The following is a 24,661-nucleotide window of genomic DNA, read 5'->3' on the forward strand; positions in this document are numbered from 1 at the left end:
AAAAAGTTTGGGGAGTGGGTACATGTGTACTTGGGAGAAAAGACAATAACCAAAATAAAAATATGAGCAAAAGACTGCAGTGCAGGAGGTATCTGACAACCTGATAAAAGCAAAAAGAAAAACTTCCCATGAAGTGGCTACTTAGGTTATTACTAATCTTTACTCCAAAATGGGGTTAAATCAGATACCTACCATATTGATTGTTTCCATCATGGGAGAGGATTTAGCAGCACTGAGTCTTGCACTATCCATTGCAGTCTAAAGAAAACAGAAAAGACAACCAAGCAGGTTCAAGGTGGAGACAGCAGAAAAGTATTCCACTAGAAATGCCCCCAGATTTCAACCTCACATGGAAGCTGCTTCCACACTAACTTAGATGAGTGTGCATTTCCAGATAAACACAGGCAAGTTGTAATTTTAGCAGACTAGGAATTCTTCATAAACTAAACCACATCTACTGCAGGGAAGGTGCAGGGCATGGGGACACAAGAGGGTGAGGCATCCCTATCTTAGGTAGCGTTTGAGGCTCATACCCAGCTTGCCCACCCATTGTTACTTTTCTGCTTTATGCATTATATGTTTTAGGACCAATACCTGATATCTCTCTTGTTCTCCAAATGCATATCAAACAAGAGGTAGTAGATTTGTTAGCTAATTCTCCTCCATACCCTGCTATGTCTCTGCTTCAGAGCCACTGATTTTTGGTTTAAGGCTATGGAAAATTTTGGTTTAAGGCTGTGAAGCTATAAATCTTTGAGATGCCACTTTGAAAACATCTTTCATAGTTGTGCTACTTACCTTTTCCTGCTCCGTGGCACGGAGACTCAAATAATTGAGAACCTGGGGTTCTAGCACACTTAAGGACTCCAACAGGGCGGGAATAAGTTTTGGTGCATGAGGTTTCAACATAGCCCCGGCACTTTTGCTGATCTTCACAAGAGTGTTAATGCTGGAAGAGAATGGAAGAGTATATCACTACAGAAGCCTGCAGAGCTAGTGAGTTAAGAAAGCCCTTTCATCAGGGGTAGCTTGTACTCTTTACAACGCTAGGCGAACAAAAATCTGAATTCAAATCTGGGTCTCAGTTTGGAGTGCATCTACAAAATGGATTTTTTCTGGATCTTTTTTTGATGCAACCAAGATTGGAATTGGCCCCAAGCCTATGCTGATGCTTCACACTGTTCACAACATTTTACTCTACTATCTAACAGATCCAAAATGTTGCAGATAGGGAACAACTAAATTAGGAAGTTAAAAAAAGAAGCTACATGCCATGTCAGTTCAGAAATACCACACACACTGTCTCTCAAACATGTTCAGTTTGCATACGCTCCCTCAAAACAGTTGTTTGCCAAATAAGGGTGAAGGCAATGTCACTTGAGAGCCTGAAACGCAAAGTACTTTCAAAGCTTCCCCAGAAGAAAAAAAAAAAAAAAAAATCAAAGATTTTACATTTTATTATTTCTTAATCTGGTCAGATGATAATATTGAGTGGCATTAAATTATGCTTGCAAAAGGCAGCTCTACTTGAAATCAGACGCCTGTTTAAAGCTTCATTTACTCTACTGGCAGAAAAATTACCAAATGACAACATTTAAGTGCATGAAGTTCTTTTGTCTCAACAGATCCTGGGCTGTTACACACATTTAGATGTCTGTGTTCAGTGCAACTGAAATGCAGATACCCACGAGATATGCAAAGCTAGCATAGGGAAAACTACAAGAGTATGATTAAGAGGAAGAAGCCATGGTGGGCATGAAAACACAAGGATAAACTTGCACGCTTACGAAAAATGATGCGACGCAGACTTTAGCATGCATGCAAAACAGACATATTTGCACTCTGTAAGGTCCTGTGGGGGAGTCTTGCACACAGAAAACTGCACCAATGTCAGTTTACTTCCTGCAAGAAAGGAGGAGAGACGCCTCCTCCTGATACTTGCTAATATTTGAACCTGAGCTTCTGATCCTCTTCATTGATTCTCTCAAGTGTATCTTCACAACCATTTCCTGCTCTTGCAGTGACAGGTCTTCATCTCCCTGTTTTACCTGTGGCAGGTTATGGCGTTCTTGATTTTCTTGGACAATGGGCTTGGGAGTTGTGTAACAGGGCTGTTCATCTCATTTTAAGAACAGGCTGTACAAACACTTGCACAGAATGGTGTAGATAGGGATGATCCTGCCTTCAAGTAGGAGGTTGGACTAGATGACCTCCCATGGTCCATTTCCTACTTTCTCTGATTCTATGATCTTCAGAGAGACTAGAATGTCTTAACTCAAAATAACCCAAAAGAACTCACAGGCTACAAGACAAACCTGAGAGCCCGGACTTCAGTCACTGTGCTCATCATTCCTTTGTCTAGGAGGCAAGGCAGCAACACAGCTATTGTTTTCTGGCCTGCAGCTCCTTTGGAGGGGTCACACATTTTCACACATACCTGATGACATATAAGAGGGAGTCAGTGACGCACCAAAATTTGCATTCCACATAAATCTAATGCTTTCTCTCAGAATTAAAAGCAATATGGATCAATGCCCCCCTACCCCTGCACACACGCAACCAAACTCAGACTGCCTGTACATTTCTGTAAGAGAAATAAAATACTGAAGGCAAATTCTAGTCAAGCACTCTACCCATGTTCTCCCCGGAAAGGGTCACGGCAAGCAGGAATTGTATTTTCGCCCACGTGCAAAGATGGTGCTTCACAGACCCTCCACAGCTTGATAGTATCTGATGAAGCAGGCTGTCACATATGAAAGTTTATGCCTCTCTAAACCAAATAGCCTCTAAGGTGTTACTCTCTTCTAGCTTCAGCTTGACTTATTAACGGTCTGAATGAACAAACATCTGCAGAATAGACTGGGTCAAATGTTCAGTGAGAACACTAGCATGTCCACAAACAGAATAGCTTCTGGAACCTTAGAAAGGGCACCAAAACCCTCTTTGGACAACTACATACTGGTGCTAGATAAACGTGTACCACATTCTGCCCATAACACTTCCCGTTAAGTCTGATGCTCACAGAAAAAATAAGGACCAAGGGAGGAACAGAATTCAGTACTTTCCAGCAGCAGCTGCGTAAGACTTAAAATGTCAGATTGGTTCAATCCTGGTTTCCTCAAACAGAACTCTGATGGATTTCAACAAACTCTGATGGATTTTGACATGCCCGCTATATTTACTTTGACTAGGTTATAAAGTGCAACTTTGCACCTTAGTATAATCACCATTTATCTGAGAATAGCTTGTAAAAAAAAAAGTCACTCTTAAAAAGGTCCAAACTAACTACTGTATAACACCATGTAAACCGCAGCCCTATATGCAAAAAGTAGGGGGTTTTTTTTTTTGGTTTTTTTTTTTTACCTTGCTTAAAGTTTTCAGGGCTAATTCTGCAGCCTTTCGTACAGACTCCTAGAAGAAAGAATTCCATTTTTACTTAAGTGTATTTTGCCATTATTTACTTTCATGTTTGAAAGCTTATGGATTTTTAAACACAAGCATTAATATGTCTTGTCTGCAGCCCCTAATTAGTTACCCTTAAAAGGCCCATCTGTGTTTGGTCAATCTCTTATCATTATCTGACAATTTAATTACTACAGTGGTAATTCATAATGGTATCCCACATAAGGTTGTCTTGTCATTCTAGTCATCAAAAGTATTTCCCATACTCCAAATAAGCCATGCCATTAACACTGCCTTGTGTCATTGTGAATAGGTGCATCACCTTAAAGCACCTATGCAGCCCTGAATGGACTGCTCCATCTACTGCAGCATTCTACTGGATCAGGGCTGCAGCATTTTATAAGGCCAAGCTTAATAAGAATGAAAAGTAACATCGGCTTTATACACATCTTCAAACCCACAAAAGATACATATAGAAAATTTCCCAATTCAGGGGCTTGAACTGGACCAGTGTCAAGGATCTGAAACTCCCCTAGACCTCAGTGGAAGCTGAGAGACTTTGCTAGCTATCAGGATCAGCTTCCAGGCCAATAAAAGATTCTTCTAAGGAAATATTTTCTTACCACTTTCTTACTAATTCTGTATTTCACTGATAATCCAACAGGAAATCTGATTACCTTAATGTCATCTTGCACTTTAAACAGCGTTTCCCAGATCTCTGGAAGTTTGTCAATAATGTCATCCAGCGGTCTTCCTCTTAACAAATCATTCAGCGCTAGACAACTGCAGACAGTTTTTTTTTAAAGACATAAATCAATTCAACAAGGCCATTTCAGTAATTCAAAACATACCACCACCACCACCAGAAATCTCACATGACTTTTTGTTTAAACCTCAAAACAAGGCATCTTTCAAAGAGTTGGTCCTTAGAAGAGAAGGTACAATTCCCAGGTACACTAAGGCCCATTTTTCACTACTATGGGAAGTAACTTGAAAGTCAGTATAAATACATTTTAAACCTACTTCAAAGCCCTTTTCATTGTCAGGCCAGTGTGTAACAACCTTAATGCAGAGGAAATTCAGGTTCCTCCAACCCCCCCAGGATAACGTACTGAATTACAGAGCCCTGCCTCATTCAACAGACATCTTCCTAATTCATCACTCTAAATTTCCTACACCCTTAACTCCACTGAATTTGATTTGATTTGAATGATTTGACCCTCACTTATAACTAGGTGAATACAGTGGTGAATCAGAGCTGATAACAACTATTTGCTTCTTTCTCCACAGTACCTAGCCCTTTAATTCAGTATGCACCTGTTACACTGGGCATTTATAAAACAGAGCACATACTGCAGTGCAATACAAAAGCCTAGGCACTGTGGCCTACTTTCAGCTAGGACGCAAGGAAACTTTAATTACAGAAACTACCATGTATGTAAAACTGAAGCTCCAAATCCTTGGTTAATCACTTGGATCCCAAGTGAGTCCTTACCCAGTTAGCAAAAGACACTCTTCTTTACCCATCTGTCAATCATTTAAGCATCACAACTCTTTACAAAAGACTCAATCTTACGTAAGATAATATTTTAAAGTGTATACAATTTGGGAAATCATGGGATATTTATGAAGATGGGAAGAAATGGGATTATGTAGTCTAGAAAAGAGAAGATTAAGGGCAGGATTTGATGACAGTCTTCATATACGGTTGTTCTAAAGAAGGTTGTTGTAAAGAGGATGGTGCTCAGCTGTTCTCTGCATCCACTGGAGACAGGACAAGAACAGCCTTAAATTGCAACAGAGGGAGATTAGGTTGGATATTAGGAAGAAATTCCATCTATGAAAGTGGTGAAACACTGGTTACCAAGAAAGACTGTGGTATCTCTGTAATTGGCAGTTTTTATACCACACAGGATAGACAGAATTTTGTTGGGGATAGTTTAAATAGGGATGCTACTTCTCTGCGTAGGGATTGGAATTAGATGACCTATAAGAAGGTGTTCAACCTTTGGCCCCTGGTGCTGTGTCATCTGTTCCAAGGGGCTCTCCACAGATCTGAGATGTGCTAGTAGGCCATGGCTAGAATGGGTGTGCAGGGTGGCACAAGGCCTGATTCCCACTCATGCGGGGAGACAGTGCAGTCCTGCGGGCCTGATCCCATTTATCTGGCCCATGGGGCCAAAACCATGAGCACCATTGACCTTTAAGATTCTGTAATTCATATTTTAATTAACATCTTATAATTTTATATATTAAAATAGATACTTTGACTACTTCCCCTAAAGCTACAAAGCAGGTTTTGCTCCAACTTTCAAGAACAATGTAAGTTTATCTCCTGGCAGATAAAAGACCTGGAAAATTTCACCCAGAAAGGCAAAAACTGGGAGTTATATGCAATTAGAAAAGATTGTCTATGCAATCCCATTATAGCTGCTACAAGTATTCCAGCTACACTTATTCTAGACTTAATCTCCACACAGGATACAGTATCTTACTGAGTCTGTCAAACAGGGGGTAGATCAAAATCAAAGGATCAGGTCTGAGGTTTGGATTCGATGGTGTATTTGCATTATATTGAAAGTATTTAACTAAAAAGAGTTTACTGCCAGAGCTGTATCTAATTGCACTGTCTTGTCAGCAAGTACTTGTATTATATACCCAAAGATGAGCTGTCAATATTCTCTTATCATGACACTAAGCAACACTTCAGGCCACAGAGAGCCAAGATCTACAATCAAAAGACTATATTTTCAAATAATTTAGCTGTGGCATGACAGAAACCATTGAGACCCTTGAAGGCATGTGTTTGGGACTATGTCATGTCTCAGCACAGTACCAGGATGCTGGACTCTCCAGGAGGTAGCTGGAAGAAACCTTAATTTTTCTCACTCCATTCAATAGGAAATAGGATGTCTAAGGTTAAGAATAGTTTTTCTGCTTTGTTTTTTTAAGAGTAAAGATTACTCCTCAGCAATACCTGGATTCCCTGATCCTCCAGAGGTTGCTGGTCAGGTTGCCAATCAGATCCTCAAGGATTTCCTTCATATACTTATCCACCTAGTAGGAAAAAAAACCCCTTGAATATAGAGAAGCTTATAGAATACAAGTCCTTATTTCCACGCAATTGGTTCTACACACACAGCAGCTATAATGGACTGCAGGATTTCAGCAATGATAAACAGCTGCCCAGGTCTTTAGTTAGCATGTGCCCAGACTGAACACCTCTCAAGCATGGTCTTCTGGGAGAAGACAAGACATCTGTTCCCCAGAGGTTCTGGCCAGAACAGAAGAATACATCCTTGCTGGAGCTGTCCCTGAACAAGTCAAGTCCATCTGGCTAAAGCTGGCCCCAATTTGCACATCCTCTGCTTCAGAGCCTGGGACCACAGCAGCCTATATGGTAGAGGGAAAGGCCAGACTGCAACCAATTTTCTAGCCAGAATATGGTAAGCAGGGGCACACATGTCTGGATATAGTGAAAGAAGCCTATTTTCATGTCTGACAGCCTCTCCCAGGATAAATTAGACAGTTTCTTATCATGCAGCCAGTGACTCACAGCCTAAGATTGTGAAGAAGACCCTCTGAAGTAAGATTGTAGTTGCAGCTGGAGCAGGAAGCATGGCTCCCTGCCCGCTACCCATTGACAGCACAGCTGGAGTGGAGGCCATGGGAGGTGGGGCAAATGCAGACTGCCCATTGTGGGCTCGGGGTTCCCTGTCCTGCTGCCCTTTCCCTGGGGGGCCCAGCAGGCAGGATCTGGTGCTGGCGGACAAGGAGACTTGGTGCTGTTGCCAGAAGCCCCATGCCAGCTGCTCCGCCATGGTGAAGCATCCGCTACCCGCTCATCAGCAGCAGCAGTGCAGAGTCGTGGCCCCCACACTGCTACCAGATGGGAAGGAGGCACCTTACCATGGTGGTACAGCCAGTGAGGGGCTCCTGGCAGCAGCACTGAGCCTCCCTGCCCCACTCGACTGTGGAGACACCTAGGAGGAGGACAGCAGGGTGGGGAGCCTCGAGCCCGTAGTGGGCAGTTCACATCCACCCCCAACCCCATGCACAAATCTAGGTGGCACATGCCCCCATGCCTCCTTTCCTGGGAGTGTGCACAGCAGAAGGGAGCCAGTACCCCTACTGCCCCCCTGGATGAGCCACCTGTGGCTCCATCCCACACCCTGGCTGGGCCTCACGGCCAAACATTTCCATCCCAGTCCCAGCCCCAGGCCCCACCATCCTAAGTGGTGCCCCCAGCCCCAGCCCTTCCCTACTCTACTCTACTCCCTCCTTCACCATAGGGGCTTCAATCTGCCTCCCTCCCTCCCCCTCACATAGACTTCCTGGGAGGGAGCTGCTGGAGCTGCTCTCCATGCTGTCTGGCTACCATATGCATGCGTGTGCGCACACATGCACATGGTGCCCCCTGCCCTCAATCGCCCTCCTTCTTCCTCCAACCACAAGCAGCACCTTGCAGGCTGGAACTATATGAAGCTGCAAGGGGAAACACACTGTTTCCTATGTTTTTCTCCCTGACTAACACACCACAGGCAGCAATCTTTACTGATTTTTTTCCTTTTAAACAGGATGTTACATGGGTGTCAGCTGTGTGCTGGTTGGGCTGCACATAGCCCACCAGCCACGGGTTGAGAACTACTGCTCTACATAGCAACAGAGGATTTTCTCTTTTACATACACCAAAGAATGCAACTGCCTCTTGAGATTTTCCTCAGCTTTCTTGAAGGAATTCCTTTAGGAGACTCATGGCTGGCAGAAAGCCCAGGATCTTGCACTCAAACAACTCTTGCATGTACTTACAGCTGATTTGTCAGTGACAAGCGCATTCCAAATGCTGGTCATAGCCTGTCGAATACCAAGGTTGGGATCAAACTGGTAACGATAAAGACGAGGAACCAACTGGGGCAAAAACGGAGCCAGTTGTTCACCAGCTTTCGTTGCAATCACATTGAAACCAAAAGCTGCTCCCTAAAACAAAGAACAGACATTTCCTGAAGGAAGTGCAAGTCTGTCTAGTTACCCACTAAGAGCTCAATTCTCTGATCCCAATGAAGGCAACAATAAAGCTCCCACAACTTAATAACATGGGATCAGGCTCCTGCAGCATTGGTGATCCTGCAATTTAGAAACTGTAGAGATAACACAATACTCCTCTGCTAGCAGGTATTCAAACCCTGTATAAGCTTGCTGAGTTAGTCCTGCTGACTTCTCCTTATAGTAAAAGGTGCAGCTTGTTAATTGCACCAAGCAATGACAGTCAGGTTGACCAGGGCTGAGGGCACGGGAGGGGGGAAGGAGAGGTTGGACCAAGAAAGAGGGAGAGGTGCAGAGCTCTGCAGGGCAGAGCTAGCAAAGTCCTCCAGGAAAAACTATATCATGGTCAGGCCTTGGAAAAATGTTTATATTGGGGTTTGTGTTCTGCTATAAATGACATTTGCAACAAAGCCAAACTCCAGGAAAAGGGCAGGCATGATCTTGTGCAGGGTACAGAGGTTCTCTGGGATAGGACAGAAGCACACCATCTATTCAGTTACTTAAGTACATCGTGCTGTATTTAAAGAAAGCTAGTTGTGGAACAGCAGAATTAGAAGGGGCCCCAAAGGCCAGTTAGTCCAACCCCTGGCACAAAAGCAGGATGTACATGCATAATTAGTCCTCAATCCCTACAAAAAGGTAAGAAAACAATGTATTAGAAATAAAATTAAAATGGCCATGACATTGTTCTATTAACAGGAAGAGAGTGAGGCAACATTCTGGGTTTGAAAAAGGGTCTAGTGGCTATAAACCAGAGTCTCTTTCTGTAAGCAGAAACAGGAGTATTGTTTCAGTGAGGGTGGTTGACCAGCTAGTATGCTGGGACCCCTGCTTATCAGTTATCTTGCGACTCATCCCTCCTGTTTAGTAAACTCATGTGCTGTTCCAGCTTCAATTTTAAGATTTAAGTACTTTTTGTCAAGTATCTGTACAGTGCCTAGTGCAGAACTATAGCTCTGGAAATAGGCAAAAGACAAATAAAACACATTATAACAATTAGTTAAAGTGGAACAAAGTGATGATTTAAGCAAATGCATAGACTAGTAAGGATTTGTTGCAATAATCTGGTTAAATCTATGATTCATTTTACATGCTGGTGATAGCACACTAGAAGTGGCAATAAAATACAAAAACAAAAAAGCCTTCCTACCCACTCTGGTGCAGGTAGAAATTGCACACCAGTTGTTAAGAACTGCAGTTTTCTGTTTGGGGGCTTTTAATCTATAGTTGACATAGGGTTTTGTACTAAAAATCAAATTACCTTTCGGGAATTCCACATTGCATGGTGGTTGGCCAGATTCATGAATTTATAGACCAGATCTGGTTGGCTAAGGTCACTAGCCAGTGAACAAAGTTCCTTGTATGTAGAGAGACCCTGACTTGGGAAGGCAAAAAGGAAAACAAATAGTATTACTAAATTTTGGTCACAGAAACCACCATAGTAACTAATAACTACACCACAGAAACAAGTCATCACAATAACTGGGATCAAAAGTGGATCAAAATACAGTATATAATTCAGATACAATATAAATGAGCTTCATATCAGTGATATAGGGAAGTAATTACAGTCATTATTAAGGAAGAAACAGGATTCAAGCAATCAAAAGGAGAAACCCAGGAAGGTAAGGTTTAAAAGAAAGGTATAAAGATCTAGGCACAATCCTTGCCTGCTGTATGGAATATCATCACTGAACTTACCCATCCGGGGTTTTGCCAAGAGCTCCCTGAAATACAACAGTTTCTCCAGTCACTTCGTGTTTGATCCTGGGAATAGAGGCTCAGCATTAGCTTTTTCATGCACTGTTGGCAAACAGGTCATATTACACACACTGAATTTTCAGAAACAAATGAATCCATTTTGCTCTATTAAACTAAGAAATTACTTATACTTGGGTCCTAACGCCACAGATATTTACAGGTGTGATGACCCATGCACACCACAAGGAGTCCATTACCTTTAGTTATGTAGAACATTAGGAACATGTTTTTAGAAAGGTCAGGGCTTTACCAAGCAAGTTAAAACAAGTGAAAACATATTGTATGTGGTTGCATTTTAATTTCTCTTGGGATCTGACTCCACTCATCATGGCCAAGTATACACTTAGGCCAGGTGCCTATCCCCACTTTAGAGGACCAAATACCATTTCCATTTGCCTCTTGGTCCCAAGTCACCAAGACAAGCCCCATTTACCAGTGTAACATCTATATCACTTAGCACTGCTTAATATGCTAAGTACAAGAAGCTCCAGCTATCACTCACTGTGATACATATATGGAGCAGATGTGAGCTGACTTCCACCACTCCAAAAAACTGATCTTCTCTTGCATAAGAAATACACTTCTCATGTCCAGTCATGGATGCACTAGTACAGAATACTTGCACAGCCTTGAAGTTCTGAGCTCACTGTACCTTTTCCCAGTCATAAGTGTATCGACAAGCGTAGTGACCAGCTCCTGCTGGTCTTGTTCGTTGCCTAGTTCATACACTAGTCCAAGTCCTTTTGAAGCAACATCTTGACTAAGCTCTACAATAGATTTTATAAAACACACAAAATAATAAGAATGAAATATTGAGAGCCAATTAAAAGTAGACGCTAAAAAAACACGAGTTCCATAACATGGTTAAAATGATATCACTACTGCCAAAAACACCACTGGAAAGCAGCTGTAGCCTGGCAACATGTGAGCTCCATCCCCAGACAGGATGACATGCTGCATGTAAATTTTCCCTGCTGACTCTCCTGTAGCAGGGAACATTCCAAGAGTTGCCTATATCTTTCTGACATCAAAGAAGCTGGGACCTGGCCCAGAGCCGAAAGTTAAAAGGAATAGTCCCCCTGGGCAGCATTCCTTTAGCTGACTCCATGTGTGAAGATGGACCTTGGAGCAAAGCCTTAACTGACTGAAACTGGGATCAGCCAGAGGCTTCATCTATCTGGATACAAGTAGAGGATCAAAGCCCCGAGCTCAAACCAAAAAAATAAGTAGGACCACCACAAAAGTCTCCTCTCTTATGACTGCAGGAGGGGGCAAATGCATGACTTCCAAGGCAAAGTTTCTTGCTGGAATGCTGAGGTAGAAACAGGTACTATTTCAAGTTTCTACAAATAGAAGCTTCGTAAGACTCTGCTTTTAGAGCAAAAATAACATTTCCATACATGCTTGTCACTGATGAGTGATAAAGAAGTGTTAAATTACTTCATGCAACTAACATGGCATAGCAAAAGTCGTGGCTCTTTGTTTAGTAATGTAAAAAGACCCTCATGGATACCATACTACTTACCATCATTATCAGACAGAACTGAAACAAAGGCATTTTGAATCTCCTTGAGATGAGACTGAAACACAAACAGACAGAAAGACCAGAAAAAGCATATATTTTTATTCCACATTTTGCCTCCTTTCAATTTTGTCTACAAGGTTCCCTAACAAAATAACAGAGGCTATTTTATCTCTTTTTAAATTTAATATAATCAGACACCACAAAAATTGCACATTTTGTCTGAGATGTCAGAAAAGGTCAGAGTAAATACCTGGGTTTGAAACTTAATAAAACTTAAGACCAAGTAGCACTTCTCATCCCAAAACACTTCAACCATAATATAGACAACCTATTGCTTAATTGCAGCCTCCTCTGGGATGAAAAATGGTAGTCAACGGGCTCATCCACACAGATCCTGGTTTTCTCTGTTTAAAAATTGCCAATTCTCTGATTAAAACCCCCCAGATCTATGATTAAAATGAAATGCCACTAAATATATAAGTAATCAGTTGAATACAATGTTTTATTGACATATTTACAATTTTAAAACAATTTGGAAGCCTACCAGTGCCTCAATAATTATAATAAAATAAATTCTAAATACCCAATACATTTTGGCATTTGATTTTTGTTTTTTTATCCTGGAAAAATCAGAGCTCCCCATGCACCCTTCACTCACCAGGATGCAAGTCCAACTGCAGCTATCCCCTGCCACTGCTTTGTGGTGCTGAGCAGCCTTAATATGCTGGCGCCCTGCCCATGCCATTGCCCCTCACTCCCAAGCTACAGCCCCAGTGGTGCCCCTCACTATGCCCCCCACCCCCCAGCCCTGCTGGAAAGGGCGCCCATTTGCCAGGGCTACGGGGCCAGAGACACAGGTACACAGTCCCCTGCCCCCTACAGCAGTGCCTGAGCCCTGGCTGCCACCCACAGGAGGCAGTGGCTGCTGTGGCAGAATGGAGTGTGGAGTCTGGCTCCCTTTCACCCACAGGCAGCATGGCTGGAGTGGAGTCGGGGTGGGGGGTGGATGCAGGCTCAGGGCTCCCCACCCTGCTGCCCCCCCCTCACCAGGGCAAAGAGAATCTCTTTTACAAGGAGAATCCTTTAAAAATTCTACTAACAGCAATTTTCCTTCCCTCAAGGGAACAGCTACTTGAAGCCTTTTCCTATAACTGTTATGCAGACTAAACTCCCACTGACTCACATCTAAGTTATAAGCCTGCAAAGGAAGAACTAGACCACCAGTGGGCAATACCACCCCAGGAACGTGGAGCAAGCAGGTGTCACCTGGAGATCTCAGAGCTATACAGCTGAGGCACAGTGAGAAGCAATGAGATAAGGGAGAAGGAGAAATGAGGGGATAAGAGGAAAGATAGAAGGCAAGCAAGAGAAGCAGAAACTGAAAGTAGGAAAGAGGTAGGTTTTCACCTTAATTTCTTTGTGTGTGCTCAGCTTCTTCACCATTGATAGCAACCAGATGCAGGCTGCCTGCCTGACATGTGGGTTAGGGCTGACAATATGCTTATTCAAAATGAGGTCTAGAACCCAGGACACCACGTCATTCACTTTCACATCTGGAAAAAATAAAGATGGGAAAATTGACTTTAAAACCAAACCTCACATGCACTTCCATATAAATCAACATATAGACAGACCTTTCTTATACAGGCAGTCCTCGACTTACAACGTTTCGAATTACAACGTTTTGCACTTAAAACATTTATAAATTGACACCCTGTTTCAACTTTATGACGTCAATTTCATCTTACAGTGCTTGAACCAATGCAATGCCATGCCAGCGAACAAGTTCGCTGTGTCGCTCATCTCCCTGGAGAACATCTGCCCAAACTTGCTTGGACACTTTCTTTAAGAAAGTGGGCAAGAGTCCCGAAAAACCTGCAGCCAAGACTCCTGAGAAGATTCCAGCCAACAGCCCTTCAAAAAGTCCAGCAAAGTCACCTCAAAGAAGTCCACCTAAATCAATATGATTGCTATTTACAATATAAATACATTAATGTAGCTATATTACTTGTCTATAATTGATCGAGTACAAAATACTGGGGTATTTTTGGTGAAAATAGGGTATTAGGCCTTGGTTCAGGAACCAATCCCCCATTTATATTTTTTTCTTATGAGAAAATTGGTTCCAAGTTACAACGTTTTGACTTAAGACGCAGTTTTCAGGAACCAATTGTGTTGTAAGTCCAAGGACTGCCTGTACTGTAAATACCTAGTCTGGGCCTTCAGTACTCAAACAAAGCTCTCAGAATCATGGGGAGCTTTGCCTGGATAAAGATTGGAGAATAGCAGCTTCTTAGCTCATTCCTGAAAGGTACTGAGTGCCTATGGAAATTCCTCATTAGTGCACTGCTATGCACTGTAGGCTATGACTGAGTGTGTTAGAGTTTTTGTCAGGATTGTAATTTCCCAAAGGGAGTCAGCCCAGATTCTCTCAAATTCAGCAATGTACTTAAACCCACCCATATTTGATATCAATGGGACAAGAATGTGCATACAAACATCAAAGAGTTTGCAGAACTGGAGCCTAAGAACATAACCATCTTCTTTTTGGATGCACATTTTGCATGCACACATTTTTATGTATCCAAATTATCAGACCATTAAATAAATGGTGCATTTGAGCACACAGTTATGTAGGTGCTCAAGTTCCTGATCCACATGTGCAAATACTCCTTGTTCCTATCAACCCAAGTATTTGTGTACAAACACAGGAAAAATGTTTACATTTGATCTCGGAAAAACTGCAGGTCTTAAAGTTGAAGTCTGCTTTGGAAAATTTAGCTCTTACTGTTTTATAAAGGTTTGGTCAGTCTTAAGCATAAAAGGGTCAATAAAACAATAGAAGTGCAATGTAAAATAGCAGTTAGTTAACTGTACTTCATTTAGAAGCTATTTTAATTAGTATGTGCTTTGACATCTCCCCTCCCCCTCCCACCCAAGTAGTTTCCCTTTACTTCATTGTCCATTCAAAAAAAATAAGAAAAAACACCCTCTGAAGTAACAGGCAAATGGACTAGAAAAGAACCTAGGCCAGCAAAATGCTGAACAGCCCGCTAAAAATATTAGTGCTTATCTAACACAATGACAATAATTTGGGTCTGGGAAAGTACTTAGCACTGGGGCTGTCCAATGCTTTGGTCTCCAAATCGACTCAGAGATTTGGCCTGATTCAGCAGCCAAATTGGAAGTCTCCGATTTGATTTGGAGAAATTCAACGATTTGGCCATACACACGGCTTTATATGTTTTTTCTACGTACCTCGGGGTACCAGCCATGGTTTGTGAATGGCGAGCTGGCACGGTGCATGGAGCATCCCACAGGAACACAGGGGGGGCCCCCATACGCTCAGCGGCAGACCCAGAAGTACTTCCGGTCCATTTGTGGGTCCACCACCAAGCGTAAGGGGACCCCCTCCCGTGGGATGCTCCATCCGCCCCACCATCTCAGCGTTCACAAGTCATACCTGGTATCTCGAGGTATATAGAAAAAACATATAAAACTGTGTCTATGGCCAAATCGCTGATTCTACAAATCAGAATCTAATTGGGACAGTGATTTGAATCAGCAAATCAAATCACTGTCCCCCCGAACTGGGCCAAATCCGAATGCAATACTGCCCGTTTTGCACACCCCTATACAGCACCTTGAAAGCCTGGGCTGCATAAGTCCTCCTTCCATCTCCAAATCTCCCACATTGGCTCTGCTTACCTGCTGGGGGAGTATATTCTTCCTCTGTGATCATCCAAGCATCACGAGCAGCCACTGAGCTGGTTCCAATTGCAGCACTGGTAATGGCTTCCCCAACTGTGAACTGGAGTTCTATTTGCTTGGCCTGAAAAATATAGCAAGACCTCATTCACTGTATTTTTTATAACACACCATTAATTAGAAACACCTTGCAATTCTTAATCCTCAACTCAATTCTACATGCAGAACTACTGCTGATGCTATTGCTAAGATTTTCAAAAACCTCCCTGAATGAGTTTTATGTTTAATCTTTTAAAAAAAAATGAAGGGTACTGAATATCCAATCCCATGGGTGGTTTTGAAAAATCTGTCTTTCACACTGTTTGCTGGTCTCTCTATAGTGCATCACTGAAAATTAGGGAGGCACCAACAGAGATTTTGGGGGCTGATACTGGTAGCCGATTTTTAAGGAGGCGTATCAACCAATACCGATCCAATGCAGCTGTGTCCAGCTGGTAAGTTGTTATGGTGGAAGGGGAGGAGGGAGGGAAGGGGCATGGAGGGGTAGATCAACATGCGCCATGGTGAGGGAGGGAGTGGTGCAGGGTGCCCAGCTGTGCAGGGCAGGGCATGGGACAGAGCCACATCTCATCCAGGGGGGTGAGGGGACAGCGCGGGGCAGGGCGGGCGGGCTGGAGCTGCCGGCTGGAGCCGAGCCTGAGCTGGGCTTTTCTCGGCAGGGGCTGGGCTTGGGACAGGCAGAGGTGCACTGGGAGGGGCTACAGGGGGCTGCAGCCACCTCAAATTATGCCGTAGCCCCCTCAACCCCTGTCCCAGTGCTGCCGCTGCCTGCCTGCCCAACACAGCCCCAGCTCAATCTCCACCTCCACCCACATGACAGAAAGAGCCAGTGCTGTACTGGGTGGGTGATGGCAGCACTGGGAGGGTGAAATTTCGAGTGGCTCCAGACCCCCACATAGGCCCCCTAACACCACCACTGGCCCCAAGCCCAGCCCTTGCCAGGAAGAGCCTGGCACAGCTCCAGCTCCAGCCAGGAGCTGCAGCCAACCTGCCCTGCCCCACACAGATCCGGGGAGGGGGGAAGGAACACGCACCCCCCCATGCACTCCAGATGAGCTGCAGCTCCATCCCATGCCCTGCCCTAGCCTCAGCCCCACTCCCTCCCTCACCGCAGGTGCCATTGATCTGTACCCCCACACCTCCCCTTCCCTTTCACCACAATGGACTTACCAGCTGGACACAGCTCTCCAAGCTGCCAGGCTGTACTTCTCACTGCCTGCATGCTGTGCTATGGCTGTACACACGCACAGGCATTTATTAGCCAAATTATTGGCTGCATCGGGCCAATTTCCAATATAGCCAATTTTCTTTATATCGGTGCCAATCCAGTATCGGACCAATGCACCTCTACTAAAAATCATCAGGTCTGATCTGCACATGTTCATTTCAGGAATCAAGGGGCATATAGTGATCCAGCATCAATGAAAAAAATGTCCACTTCCTAAATAACAACGGATCTGACAGTCATTAGCAAGTGTTGCTGAGGCATTAATGGACTGTAGTAAAAATAAATTCTCCTTCCTAGAGCACCTGAAAACAAAGTGTTTTTAACTTGCTTTCCAGTTTGGCTGAGCAGCCAAGTAGTACCTCTCAGTGTCACAACTCCCCCCTCCCCTTCCCCCTTCCACATCCCCCGCACCCCCGGGCTTAGTTGGCTAACACTGTATGGTATGTAACCTAGTCGCGTTCCCCTCCTCTCCCCCATCCCTCAATTGTTAGTCCCTCGCTCGGGCGCTTTGTATTTCCATCTCAACTTTGTCATCTTTTTCCTGGATTCCCTATCCAAAACATCTACTAATAAAAGTTAATCTTCTAAACTGAAAAGATGCATGAAATTTGCCCTCCATTTACAAAGGGCCACTGAATAGAATTTAACTGTGGTCCATGTCCCTCTAATACCTCTTTCTCTATTCCCTTCACCTGTATAAAGAGCAGAATTGCTCATGCTTTTTTCTGCTACTTCTAGCTTTAGGATCCCATCATCAAATATGCTGAGCACCCTTAAGCTTACCGCTGACTTCCTGGGATTTTTTATTGGCAAAAATCAACGCCATGGTTTTGTTCAAAATAAGCTTCTCAAGCTAAGGTCAGCACTTCCCTAAAGCAAACATATTTCCCTCTTTTGAACTTCCATTAGGATGATAAGAGTTGCACTGGAAATAATCATTGTTAATATCTGAACAGGATGTTCTCATCATTTCTGTACTGATGAATCCTATGTGAATGTGATCAAGCAAAAAAGGAAGAAACAACTTGCAAGCACAGAACACGCTATCCTAACATTCAAGAAGCTTTAAATTCTGCCTTCCAGGATACTGTTCTGCAATTAACTATGTTCTGAAAAATGTTATGCAAACCAGAAGAATGTACATTTACAACAAGCAACTGTGGCCCAAAATTAACATAAAACATTCCCAAATCATTTTATACAATGCTCAATTCAAGTGAGCCACATTAGCTAATGTATTTCTGAGAAAAACAAGATATTTTTATCCTGCCTCTCTAAAATATTTTGGAAAATCATTATTTATATTTTTTAAAAAGTGGCCCCCCAAGGCCCAGTTACTGAAAGCACTTGTCCACTTGGATAATTTTACACGCAGAAAACAACCGTTAGTGGAACAACATATTACGTAAATGTGGGTAGGACAGGGATCTAAAACTGTAAATGCATGTTTAGCTTTTCTAGAACATTTTACAGTAGAGCTTTACAGCCATAAACTTAGTGTCACCACCTGCTTTAAAACAAGAAAGCGGATTTAAAAAAAAAAAAGTTTTAAATGGCCCAGGGCCTTTGGAAGATGAATTTTAACAGAAACTCTCCCAAAATGACAAAGGATAACATAATGGAAGTGCCTTACCTCCACAGAATCCATGAGTCCTTGCAATAGTAGTTTCTGGTGGAGAAAGTCTCCATCTCCCACTGGGAAGTAACCCAGTGTTTGTATCGCTCGTTCTTTCAACTTAAAAGAAAAATAAATCACTAATTTTCCCCCCATAAATCCAACAGCTGTATTTTCAATTTGGATTGAAAACCACTGTTTTTACTATTACTCTTTCACACTTCCTTACTAGTTTAAGCACAAGATATTCATCTGTAGGGTACTGGACTTCTAGTAATCAGATATGGAAAAGACCTATTGGGTCATTCAGGTCATCATCACGACAAGGCATGACTTTTCCCTATGGTACAGAACAAAAACCACACATACTGCAAAGCACCCCACTTGCTGTGGTTTGTTCTCCCTCCATTTGAAAAGCATTGCCTCACTTAAAATACCTTGCTGACAAAAGCTCTTCCTAATTTTTAGTCAAAATTACATCATCTTTGCTTCATCCCCACCATCCTCCTTTATAAAACACAGGCTATTATTATTTACCCAGGATGGGCATTGGGTAAATAATAATTCTGCTCCCACTGAAGTCAGTGATTAAAAATCCCATTGAATTCAGGAGGAATAGAGTTAAACCACGGCTGTGTACTTCGTGCTTAAGGCGTGACACTGATATTTTAAATTTGACCCCAAAAAATCCAAGATTGCCAGCTACTCTTCCTCACACAAATGAACTTGGAGAGAAATAAACATAGATCACAAAAAAAATCTTACCTTATTAGTTTCCTTGCTAGATGGGATTCTGGCCAACAGGCTTTCCACAAGATGCAGCTTTGTAAATCCACTGCCTTCATTGGGGATTGGCAAGGGGCCATTCCGACCAATCTCCCCAAGGGCTGTACAAGCAGCTACTACCAGGAGCGGGGAGGTGCTGTCCAGAAAGGAACCTATAAAGAACCAACAGGATATCCTGATTTTTGTCTTCACTATTGTCAAGTATCTAAGCTTCTTAGAATAAAGATTAGGTTTTCTTCTCCTTTCTAAGAGAAAGCATCAGGAGTAAAGTCAATGGGATTACATTGAAGTAAAAACGGTATTACACAAAGGAGACTGTACTAGAAGTACACACCTGTAGTGTGAAAAGGCAGGAGACTGCCAATGGGGTTTTTCATCACTCTCCCTTTCCCACATTGGCAGGGGGAGAGAGGCTGGCTCTGGCGTGACAGCTCCAGAGCAACCTGAGCCTGCAGGGAGAAGGGGGCGGGGCCCAGAGAACAAATGGGCTGGAAGAGGATCAATGCAGCATGCATCGAGGAGGGAAGGCTTGAGAAGCCGCGGGAAAATGCCACAAGGGGCGGGAAACTTAGAGAAGAGAGCTTCGGAGCAGCTCGCTGGGAAGGTGGAGCCGCAGAAAGATGCCAGACAGGCAAAGGGCAGGCAGTGAGCTGGACAGCATCCAGCTGGAATGGCTGTAAGGAGCAAAGGAGCCTGCAGAAACAGGGTGGAGCCAGGAAGCTGCACGTGGCTTGCTTGGAGAGCAGAGCCAGCTGTGCGCTCCGGTGAAAAGCAGCTGGGAAGCTGCACATGGCTCTCCAGAGGAGTTCATCCAGCTGTGCACCCTGGTGAAGAGTGGCAGGGAAGTTGCATGCGGCTCACCCAGAGAGCTGAGCCAGCTGTGCGCCCTGGTGAAGAAAGGGTCAGAGAAGGGCCCAGAGCCCCAACAGGACAGGCAGTGTTGGAGCTCAGAGGTACCTGGTGGGGAAGAGTGGCGACGGGAGCTGGGAGGTGACGTTAGGCTTAGTAGGGAAGTCTCAACTCCCCTGAGGCTAGTCAGAGCCTGAAAGGGATCTGTCAGTGCAAGAGCAGTCCGCAGGAGGGCTGAAGCCATAATTATAAGACAGGACTTGAAGTCCCAGACAGCATCGAGGCCAGGAGCGGCAGCTGACTGGGCAGGTGCCCAGAGAGGACCCAATTGGGTCAGAGGGACACAGCAAGGCACTGAAAAGCCCCAACTCAATGTGTGGCAAGACCCAGTAGCCACGAGAGTATACCAGCAGAGGCTGGTTGACTGAACTTTAATTTCCTAAGTTATTGTTGAAAGAACTGCGTTCTGAGAATCTGTGATGAGGTTAGTTGTGGGGACATTAGCTTGTGCCAAAGAATGGCTGAGAACAGGCTGACGACTGGGGAGCAACTTATACCAAGAATGGACAGCACGCGTGAGAACCTATCATCCAAGCAAAGTGAGCTCCAAGGCAACAACACCAGTTCTGGTCCTGGATGCAGCAAGGGTGGGGGGTAAAAGGGAGGTTGGAGGCCCATATAGAATCCAAACGAGTGAGATCTCACAGGATACCTGCAGACACCATCTCCCAGGAAGAACATTAAGACGTGGCAGGGGAAAGGGAACAAGCAACCGATTCTGCAAGTAATGCTTTTCTTAAGATCTCACCCTGACATTGCAAGGGGGTAAACCACTAGGCAAGAGATGTCCAAAACCCTACAATACCTACCAGTGACATGTAGACATATAGTAGTCTATCACATATGACAGACTTAATTATTTTGAACAGACAGTATTGTTTATATTTGTGCACTCAGACCAGATAACAGCCTAGGAGACATTTCATTAGACCAACAAGTCCATCAGACAGTTATTTGGAATCAAGATGATTGTCAGTCAACAACACCAACTTAAGAAACATCCTGTACCAGAAGCAAAGTGAATCTATGCACACAGTACCCAAAGTGTTAAGTTACCTATCGTTTCTGTTGTAGTCTTTATGAGCTGTTCTTGTTCTGGTATGACATCAGTATTTGGCTCCATATCCTGTAGCTCCATCATCCCAATTTTCTTTTTAGCCAGGTACCTTCCTACTGTGAATCCCAAAGCCAACAAGGCACCATGTTGGACCTCTGGGTTCTACAGACAATACCAACATTCAGTTTACTGATGGACACGGATGCAACCAAGTATTTGATATAAAACAGACTTATATGCAGTCCTAATGGATTGATATACCAAGGCAATTCTGAGCTACTGCATACATGTAGGGGCTCTGGGGATTTTGGGCTCTGCCAATGTTACTTTACTAATACAAACTTTCAGCAGCTATTTTCAAAAGCATCTAAGCAACTTAGGGGGACAAGTCCTTTTAAAATATTCATTGGAACCTGCTTTCCTAAATCCTGTAGAAAATTCTGAAAATCTCCTCTTAATTTACTGTAGAAACATGTTTAATATTTATATAGATTACATACTTTCTGAATGCGAGTCAACACAGTGCAATGCCCAGTCAGGGCTACACTTTGCCAAATCGCTGTTAAAAATATTATAATATCTTTTCAACAAATTTGTATGTCTAATTTCAACTGTCCTGCAGCAGGCTACTGAACTTATACAGCTAATAAGATATATATTTGGGGAAGCTTAGCTTAGGAAATCCAGTTCTTTTCTGAGACTCAGGTATGCAAACCACATCAAAAATTAAAACTATCTGCATTCTTTAAAGAAGTGAATTTAAATCCCTTCATTTTGTTAGTGAAGAGGCTCAGATAAAATCCAAAGGAAAAGATGAGGGACCAGGGTTCCAGAAAGAGGGAAGAAAAATTCACTTAGTAATGACAGCAGTTATAGGAGGTGGGAGGCTGCTAACTAATCCACTGTGAGGAGGGAAAGAAGTCAGGCCGCATCTAGCAGAGGATGCTGGGCTAGACAAACTTTCATTGCCTTCTGGTAAAGGGAAGCCAGGATAGTGATGAGTAATAAGTTAAACATTTTTCTTTTGTGGGCATCTTTAATTGCTCATGAATAAAGAATTAAATAACTTCCCAAAGTAGCTAGTGCAACCCACCATCTTATAGGATTATGAATATTCAGCTGATTAAATTATTAACAATTGTTCCTGATTCTACTGATTAGGAAATGCCATGACATGAGAAATGTCAAAAACAGATCACTTGACCAAACTGAGCAGAGCACCAATGATTCATTCACTTAGGAAGATGTTCTGCTCCTGCGTAACAAACCCTTTCCCCACCTTTAATTAGAAACCAATTAGTTCAATACTGTTTTTTTGCTTTAAACAAATGATAAAGCTAGTATACTCAGGATATGCTGTCAGCATATCTTCAACATTAAAAACTGGCCAAAAAAGAGAGAGAGAGACCATAATTACATGATTGTCTTTAGCAGTCTTGATCAGTTGCTGTACAGAGGACTTGAGTTCATTTCCAGACATTGTTGACAACACAACAGAATAAAACAGTGCTGCCAGTTCACGCATCTCTTCCTTGCTTGTGTTCATCAGGCTCTGCAGAATTTTTAAAAATTATCACAAACACCAAACCTACTACACTATGCAATAGCACGAACACAGTTCTGATGCAGCTACTCAGCATAAAATCCAGATTTTATTCTTAAATCTTTTATACCCTTTAAACATTTTTACTTATTACCATATTTAGGACCCATTTCATATTTACCACCCACATTCAGCTAAAAAAAAAAAATTGACATTTTACAAGACAATTCTTCAGTTCTGTAGTGCTGTCGGGTAGGCTTTAATGCAAAGGTTTTAAGGATAACACACAGAACAGTTGAGAATGCACTGTAAGGATGAACAGTTTAAACATGCACACAAAAACACCCTACAGTTCTCACAGTTAAATTAATTCACCCATATTGTATGTGTGCAAGTGATATCTTTACCATCCAAGTTGTTAAAAAGTTAAGATTATTATAACAGTGTTAGCAAATATAATATAAACATTAATTCTTGATTTTTAATTTGTAACCTTGTTTTCACAAAAAATCAACCTTTGGTACATTTTGTTTTACATGAAAAAATATGTATACAAAATTCAAATTAAAGGCTTCAAGGAACCATATCAACAGGAAAAACAGTCACCCTAGTGAGATTTATCACAGAAGTCCCAAAACTAGAATTACAGGTCAATTCAAAACCTGCATCAGCATAATGAAACTGCCTTCCTCTAAAGAGCTGCTTGAGCAATATCTCTGTGGCCAAATCTGAAAAGGTAACACAATCACAACAAAGGAGGAATGGAACTACCTTGTTTTCTGTTAACAGAGGATCTGGCTCGAAGTCTACTAATATAAGGAAAGTAAATGGCCTTAGTTCCTGCCTAAAAATAAGATCCAGCAAATCTGTAACCCAGCAGAAAATAAGTAATCAAAAAGAGAAAGAAGACTCAGTGTATATTAGATTCAGAACAGGTTTAGGAAATAAAAATGCTGGTAAATAATCTATTCTCTTACTAGCCAAGATAAACTTCCAATTAATGAGCAAATGGCAAATAGGACATCACTTTTGAATGCACTTCTGCCAATGGGTCTAAAAGGCCTGGAGTCAGAACATAACCAATCGTTAGCAAGCAAAAAATCACATAAACCATTTCTGAAAACTGGGCTCTTTCATATTAGGTACTCAATCTTTAAATCAATAATAAAGGTATTACATTCTGTACATTCATGAGGAAAGTTGGAGAGACACTTGCAATTATTATAAAATTCAAGTTTAAAGAAAGAAAAGAAAGGAAGAAAATTGCATTTCAGATAGATCATCCATCAAGGTAAAGGCACTGCAGTGCAGTCTCTGTAAAATGTTAACATGCCACTTGAGGGGATGTGTGAAAGAAGTTGAATTAAGAGAGAAGTTGGGAAGAACAAGTCTGGCCTTTGGAGATTATTCACCAGCATTTTTCAGTTGATTTGCTTTAGTCCTGTGACCTTTTCTGGAGACTAAACAAGTTCCAACCAAAGTGATTTAAAAAAGAATTAAAATTTAAAAGTGTTACTTCCCTTTCCCTAGCTGGTAAAAGCCATACAGTTTACACCCCAGATAAATGGATAGCCACAGATTTTTTCAGAAATGCCTTTAAGAAAAGTATTTATCTCCTGGGGCTTTGTTACATGTTAATGTTGGGTAGCTCCCAGACTTGGCAAATTAACACATGGGGCAGCTGGGCCCAGGGGCCCCCAGATGCCTAAGTTTCTCCCCAAGTGCCTGGGGGAACTTGGGGATGTCCCTCCTTCCCCAATGCCTGGGTATAGTATTGCCAGGAATATTATTATTCCTTAATTCTTTTTCTTTAATGAGACCCAGTTCTCATTCGCTCACTGGCCAGTTACAGTGGACAACAGAAGCAAATAACTTATTTGCATACCGTACACTGGAAATATGCAAATATGTCATTATATTACTTTATATTCAATTTTACTTTAATTGCTCACTGTAACTTGCCAGTGAGTGAGCAAGCGAGAACTGGGTCTCACAGCCACAGGTGAAACACCACAAGGGGGAAG

The 24,661-nt window shown here is 42.7% G+C and overlaps 1 protein-coding gene across 3 annotated transcripts in view; it reads right to left on the reverse strand.

Annotated features, from left to right (window-relative positions):
- ECPAS (Ecm29 proteasome adaptor and scaffold) overlaps window positions 1-24,661 on the reverse strand; it is a 94,907-nt gene that overhangs the window by 17,714 nt on the left and 52,532 nt on the right. For all 3 annotated transcript variants that reach the window (XM_090038850.1, XM_090038848.1, XM_090038849.1), the window contains exons 20-36: window positions 22,512-22,646; window positions 21,094-21,256; window positions 19,108-19,280; window positions 18,361-18,462; window positions 15,440-15,563; window positions 13,139-13,284; window positions 11,732-11,786; window positions 10,859-10,973; window positions 10,147-10,212; window positions 9,707-9,824; window positions 8,212-8,379; window positions 6,380-6,459; window positions 4,080-4,185; window positions 3,364-3,411; window positions 2,316-2,437; window positions 799-949; window positions 193-258 (exon numbers count right to left, since the gene is read on the reverse strand). In XM_090038850.1, the coding sequence (XP_089894976.1) occupies window positions 193-258; window positions 799-949; window positions 2,316-2,437; window positions 3,364-3,411; window positions 4,080-4,185; window positions 6,380-6,459; window positions 8,212-8,379; window positions 9,707-9,824; window positions 10,147-10,212; window positions 10,859-10,973; window positions 11,732-11,786; window positions 13,139-13,284; window positions 15,440-15,563; window positions 18,361-18,462; window positions 19,108-19,280; window positions 21,094-21,256; window positions 22,512-22,646 (1,938 nt within the window). The remainder of the gene's footprint in view (window positions 1-192; window positions 259-798; window positions 950-2,315; window positions 2,438-3,363; window positions 3,412-4,079; window positions 4,186-6,379; window positions 6,460-8,211; window positions 8,380-9,706; window positions 9,825-10,146; window positions 10,213-10,858; window positions 10,974-11,731; window positions 11,787-13,138; window positions 13,285-15,439; window positions 15,564-18,360; window positions 18,463-19,107; window positions 19,281-21,093; window positions 21,257-22,511; window positions 22,647-24,661) is intronic.

This window comes from Crocodylus siamensis, chromosome 3 (genome assembly GCF_052110815.1).
Source record: "Crocodylus siamensis isolate JL-2025a chromosome 3, ASM5211081v1, whole genome shotgun sequence".
NCBI lineage: Eukaryota > Metazoa > Chordata > Crocodylia > Crocodylidae > Crocodylus > Crocodylus siamensis.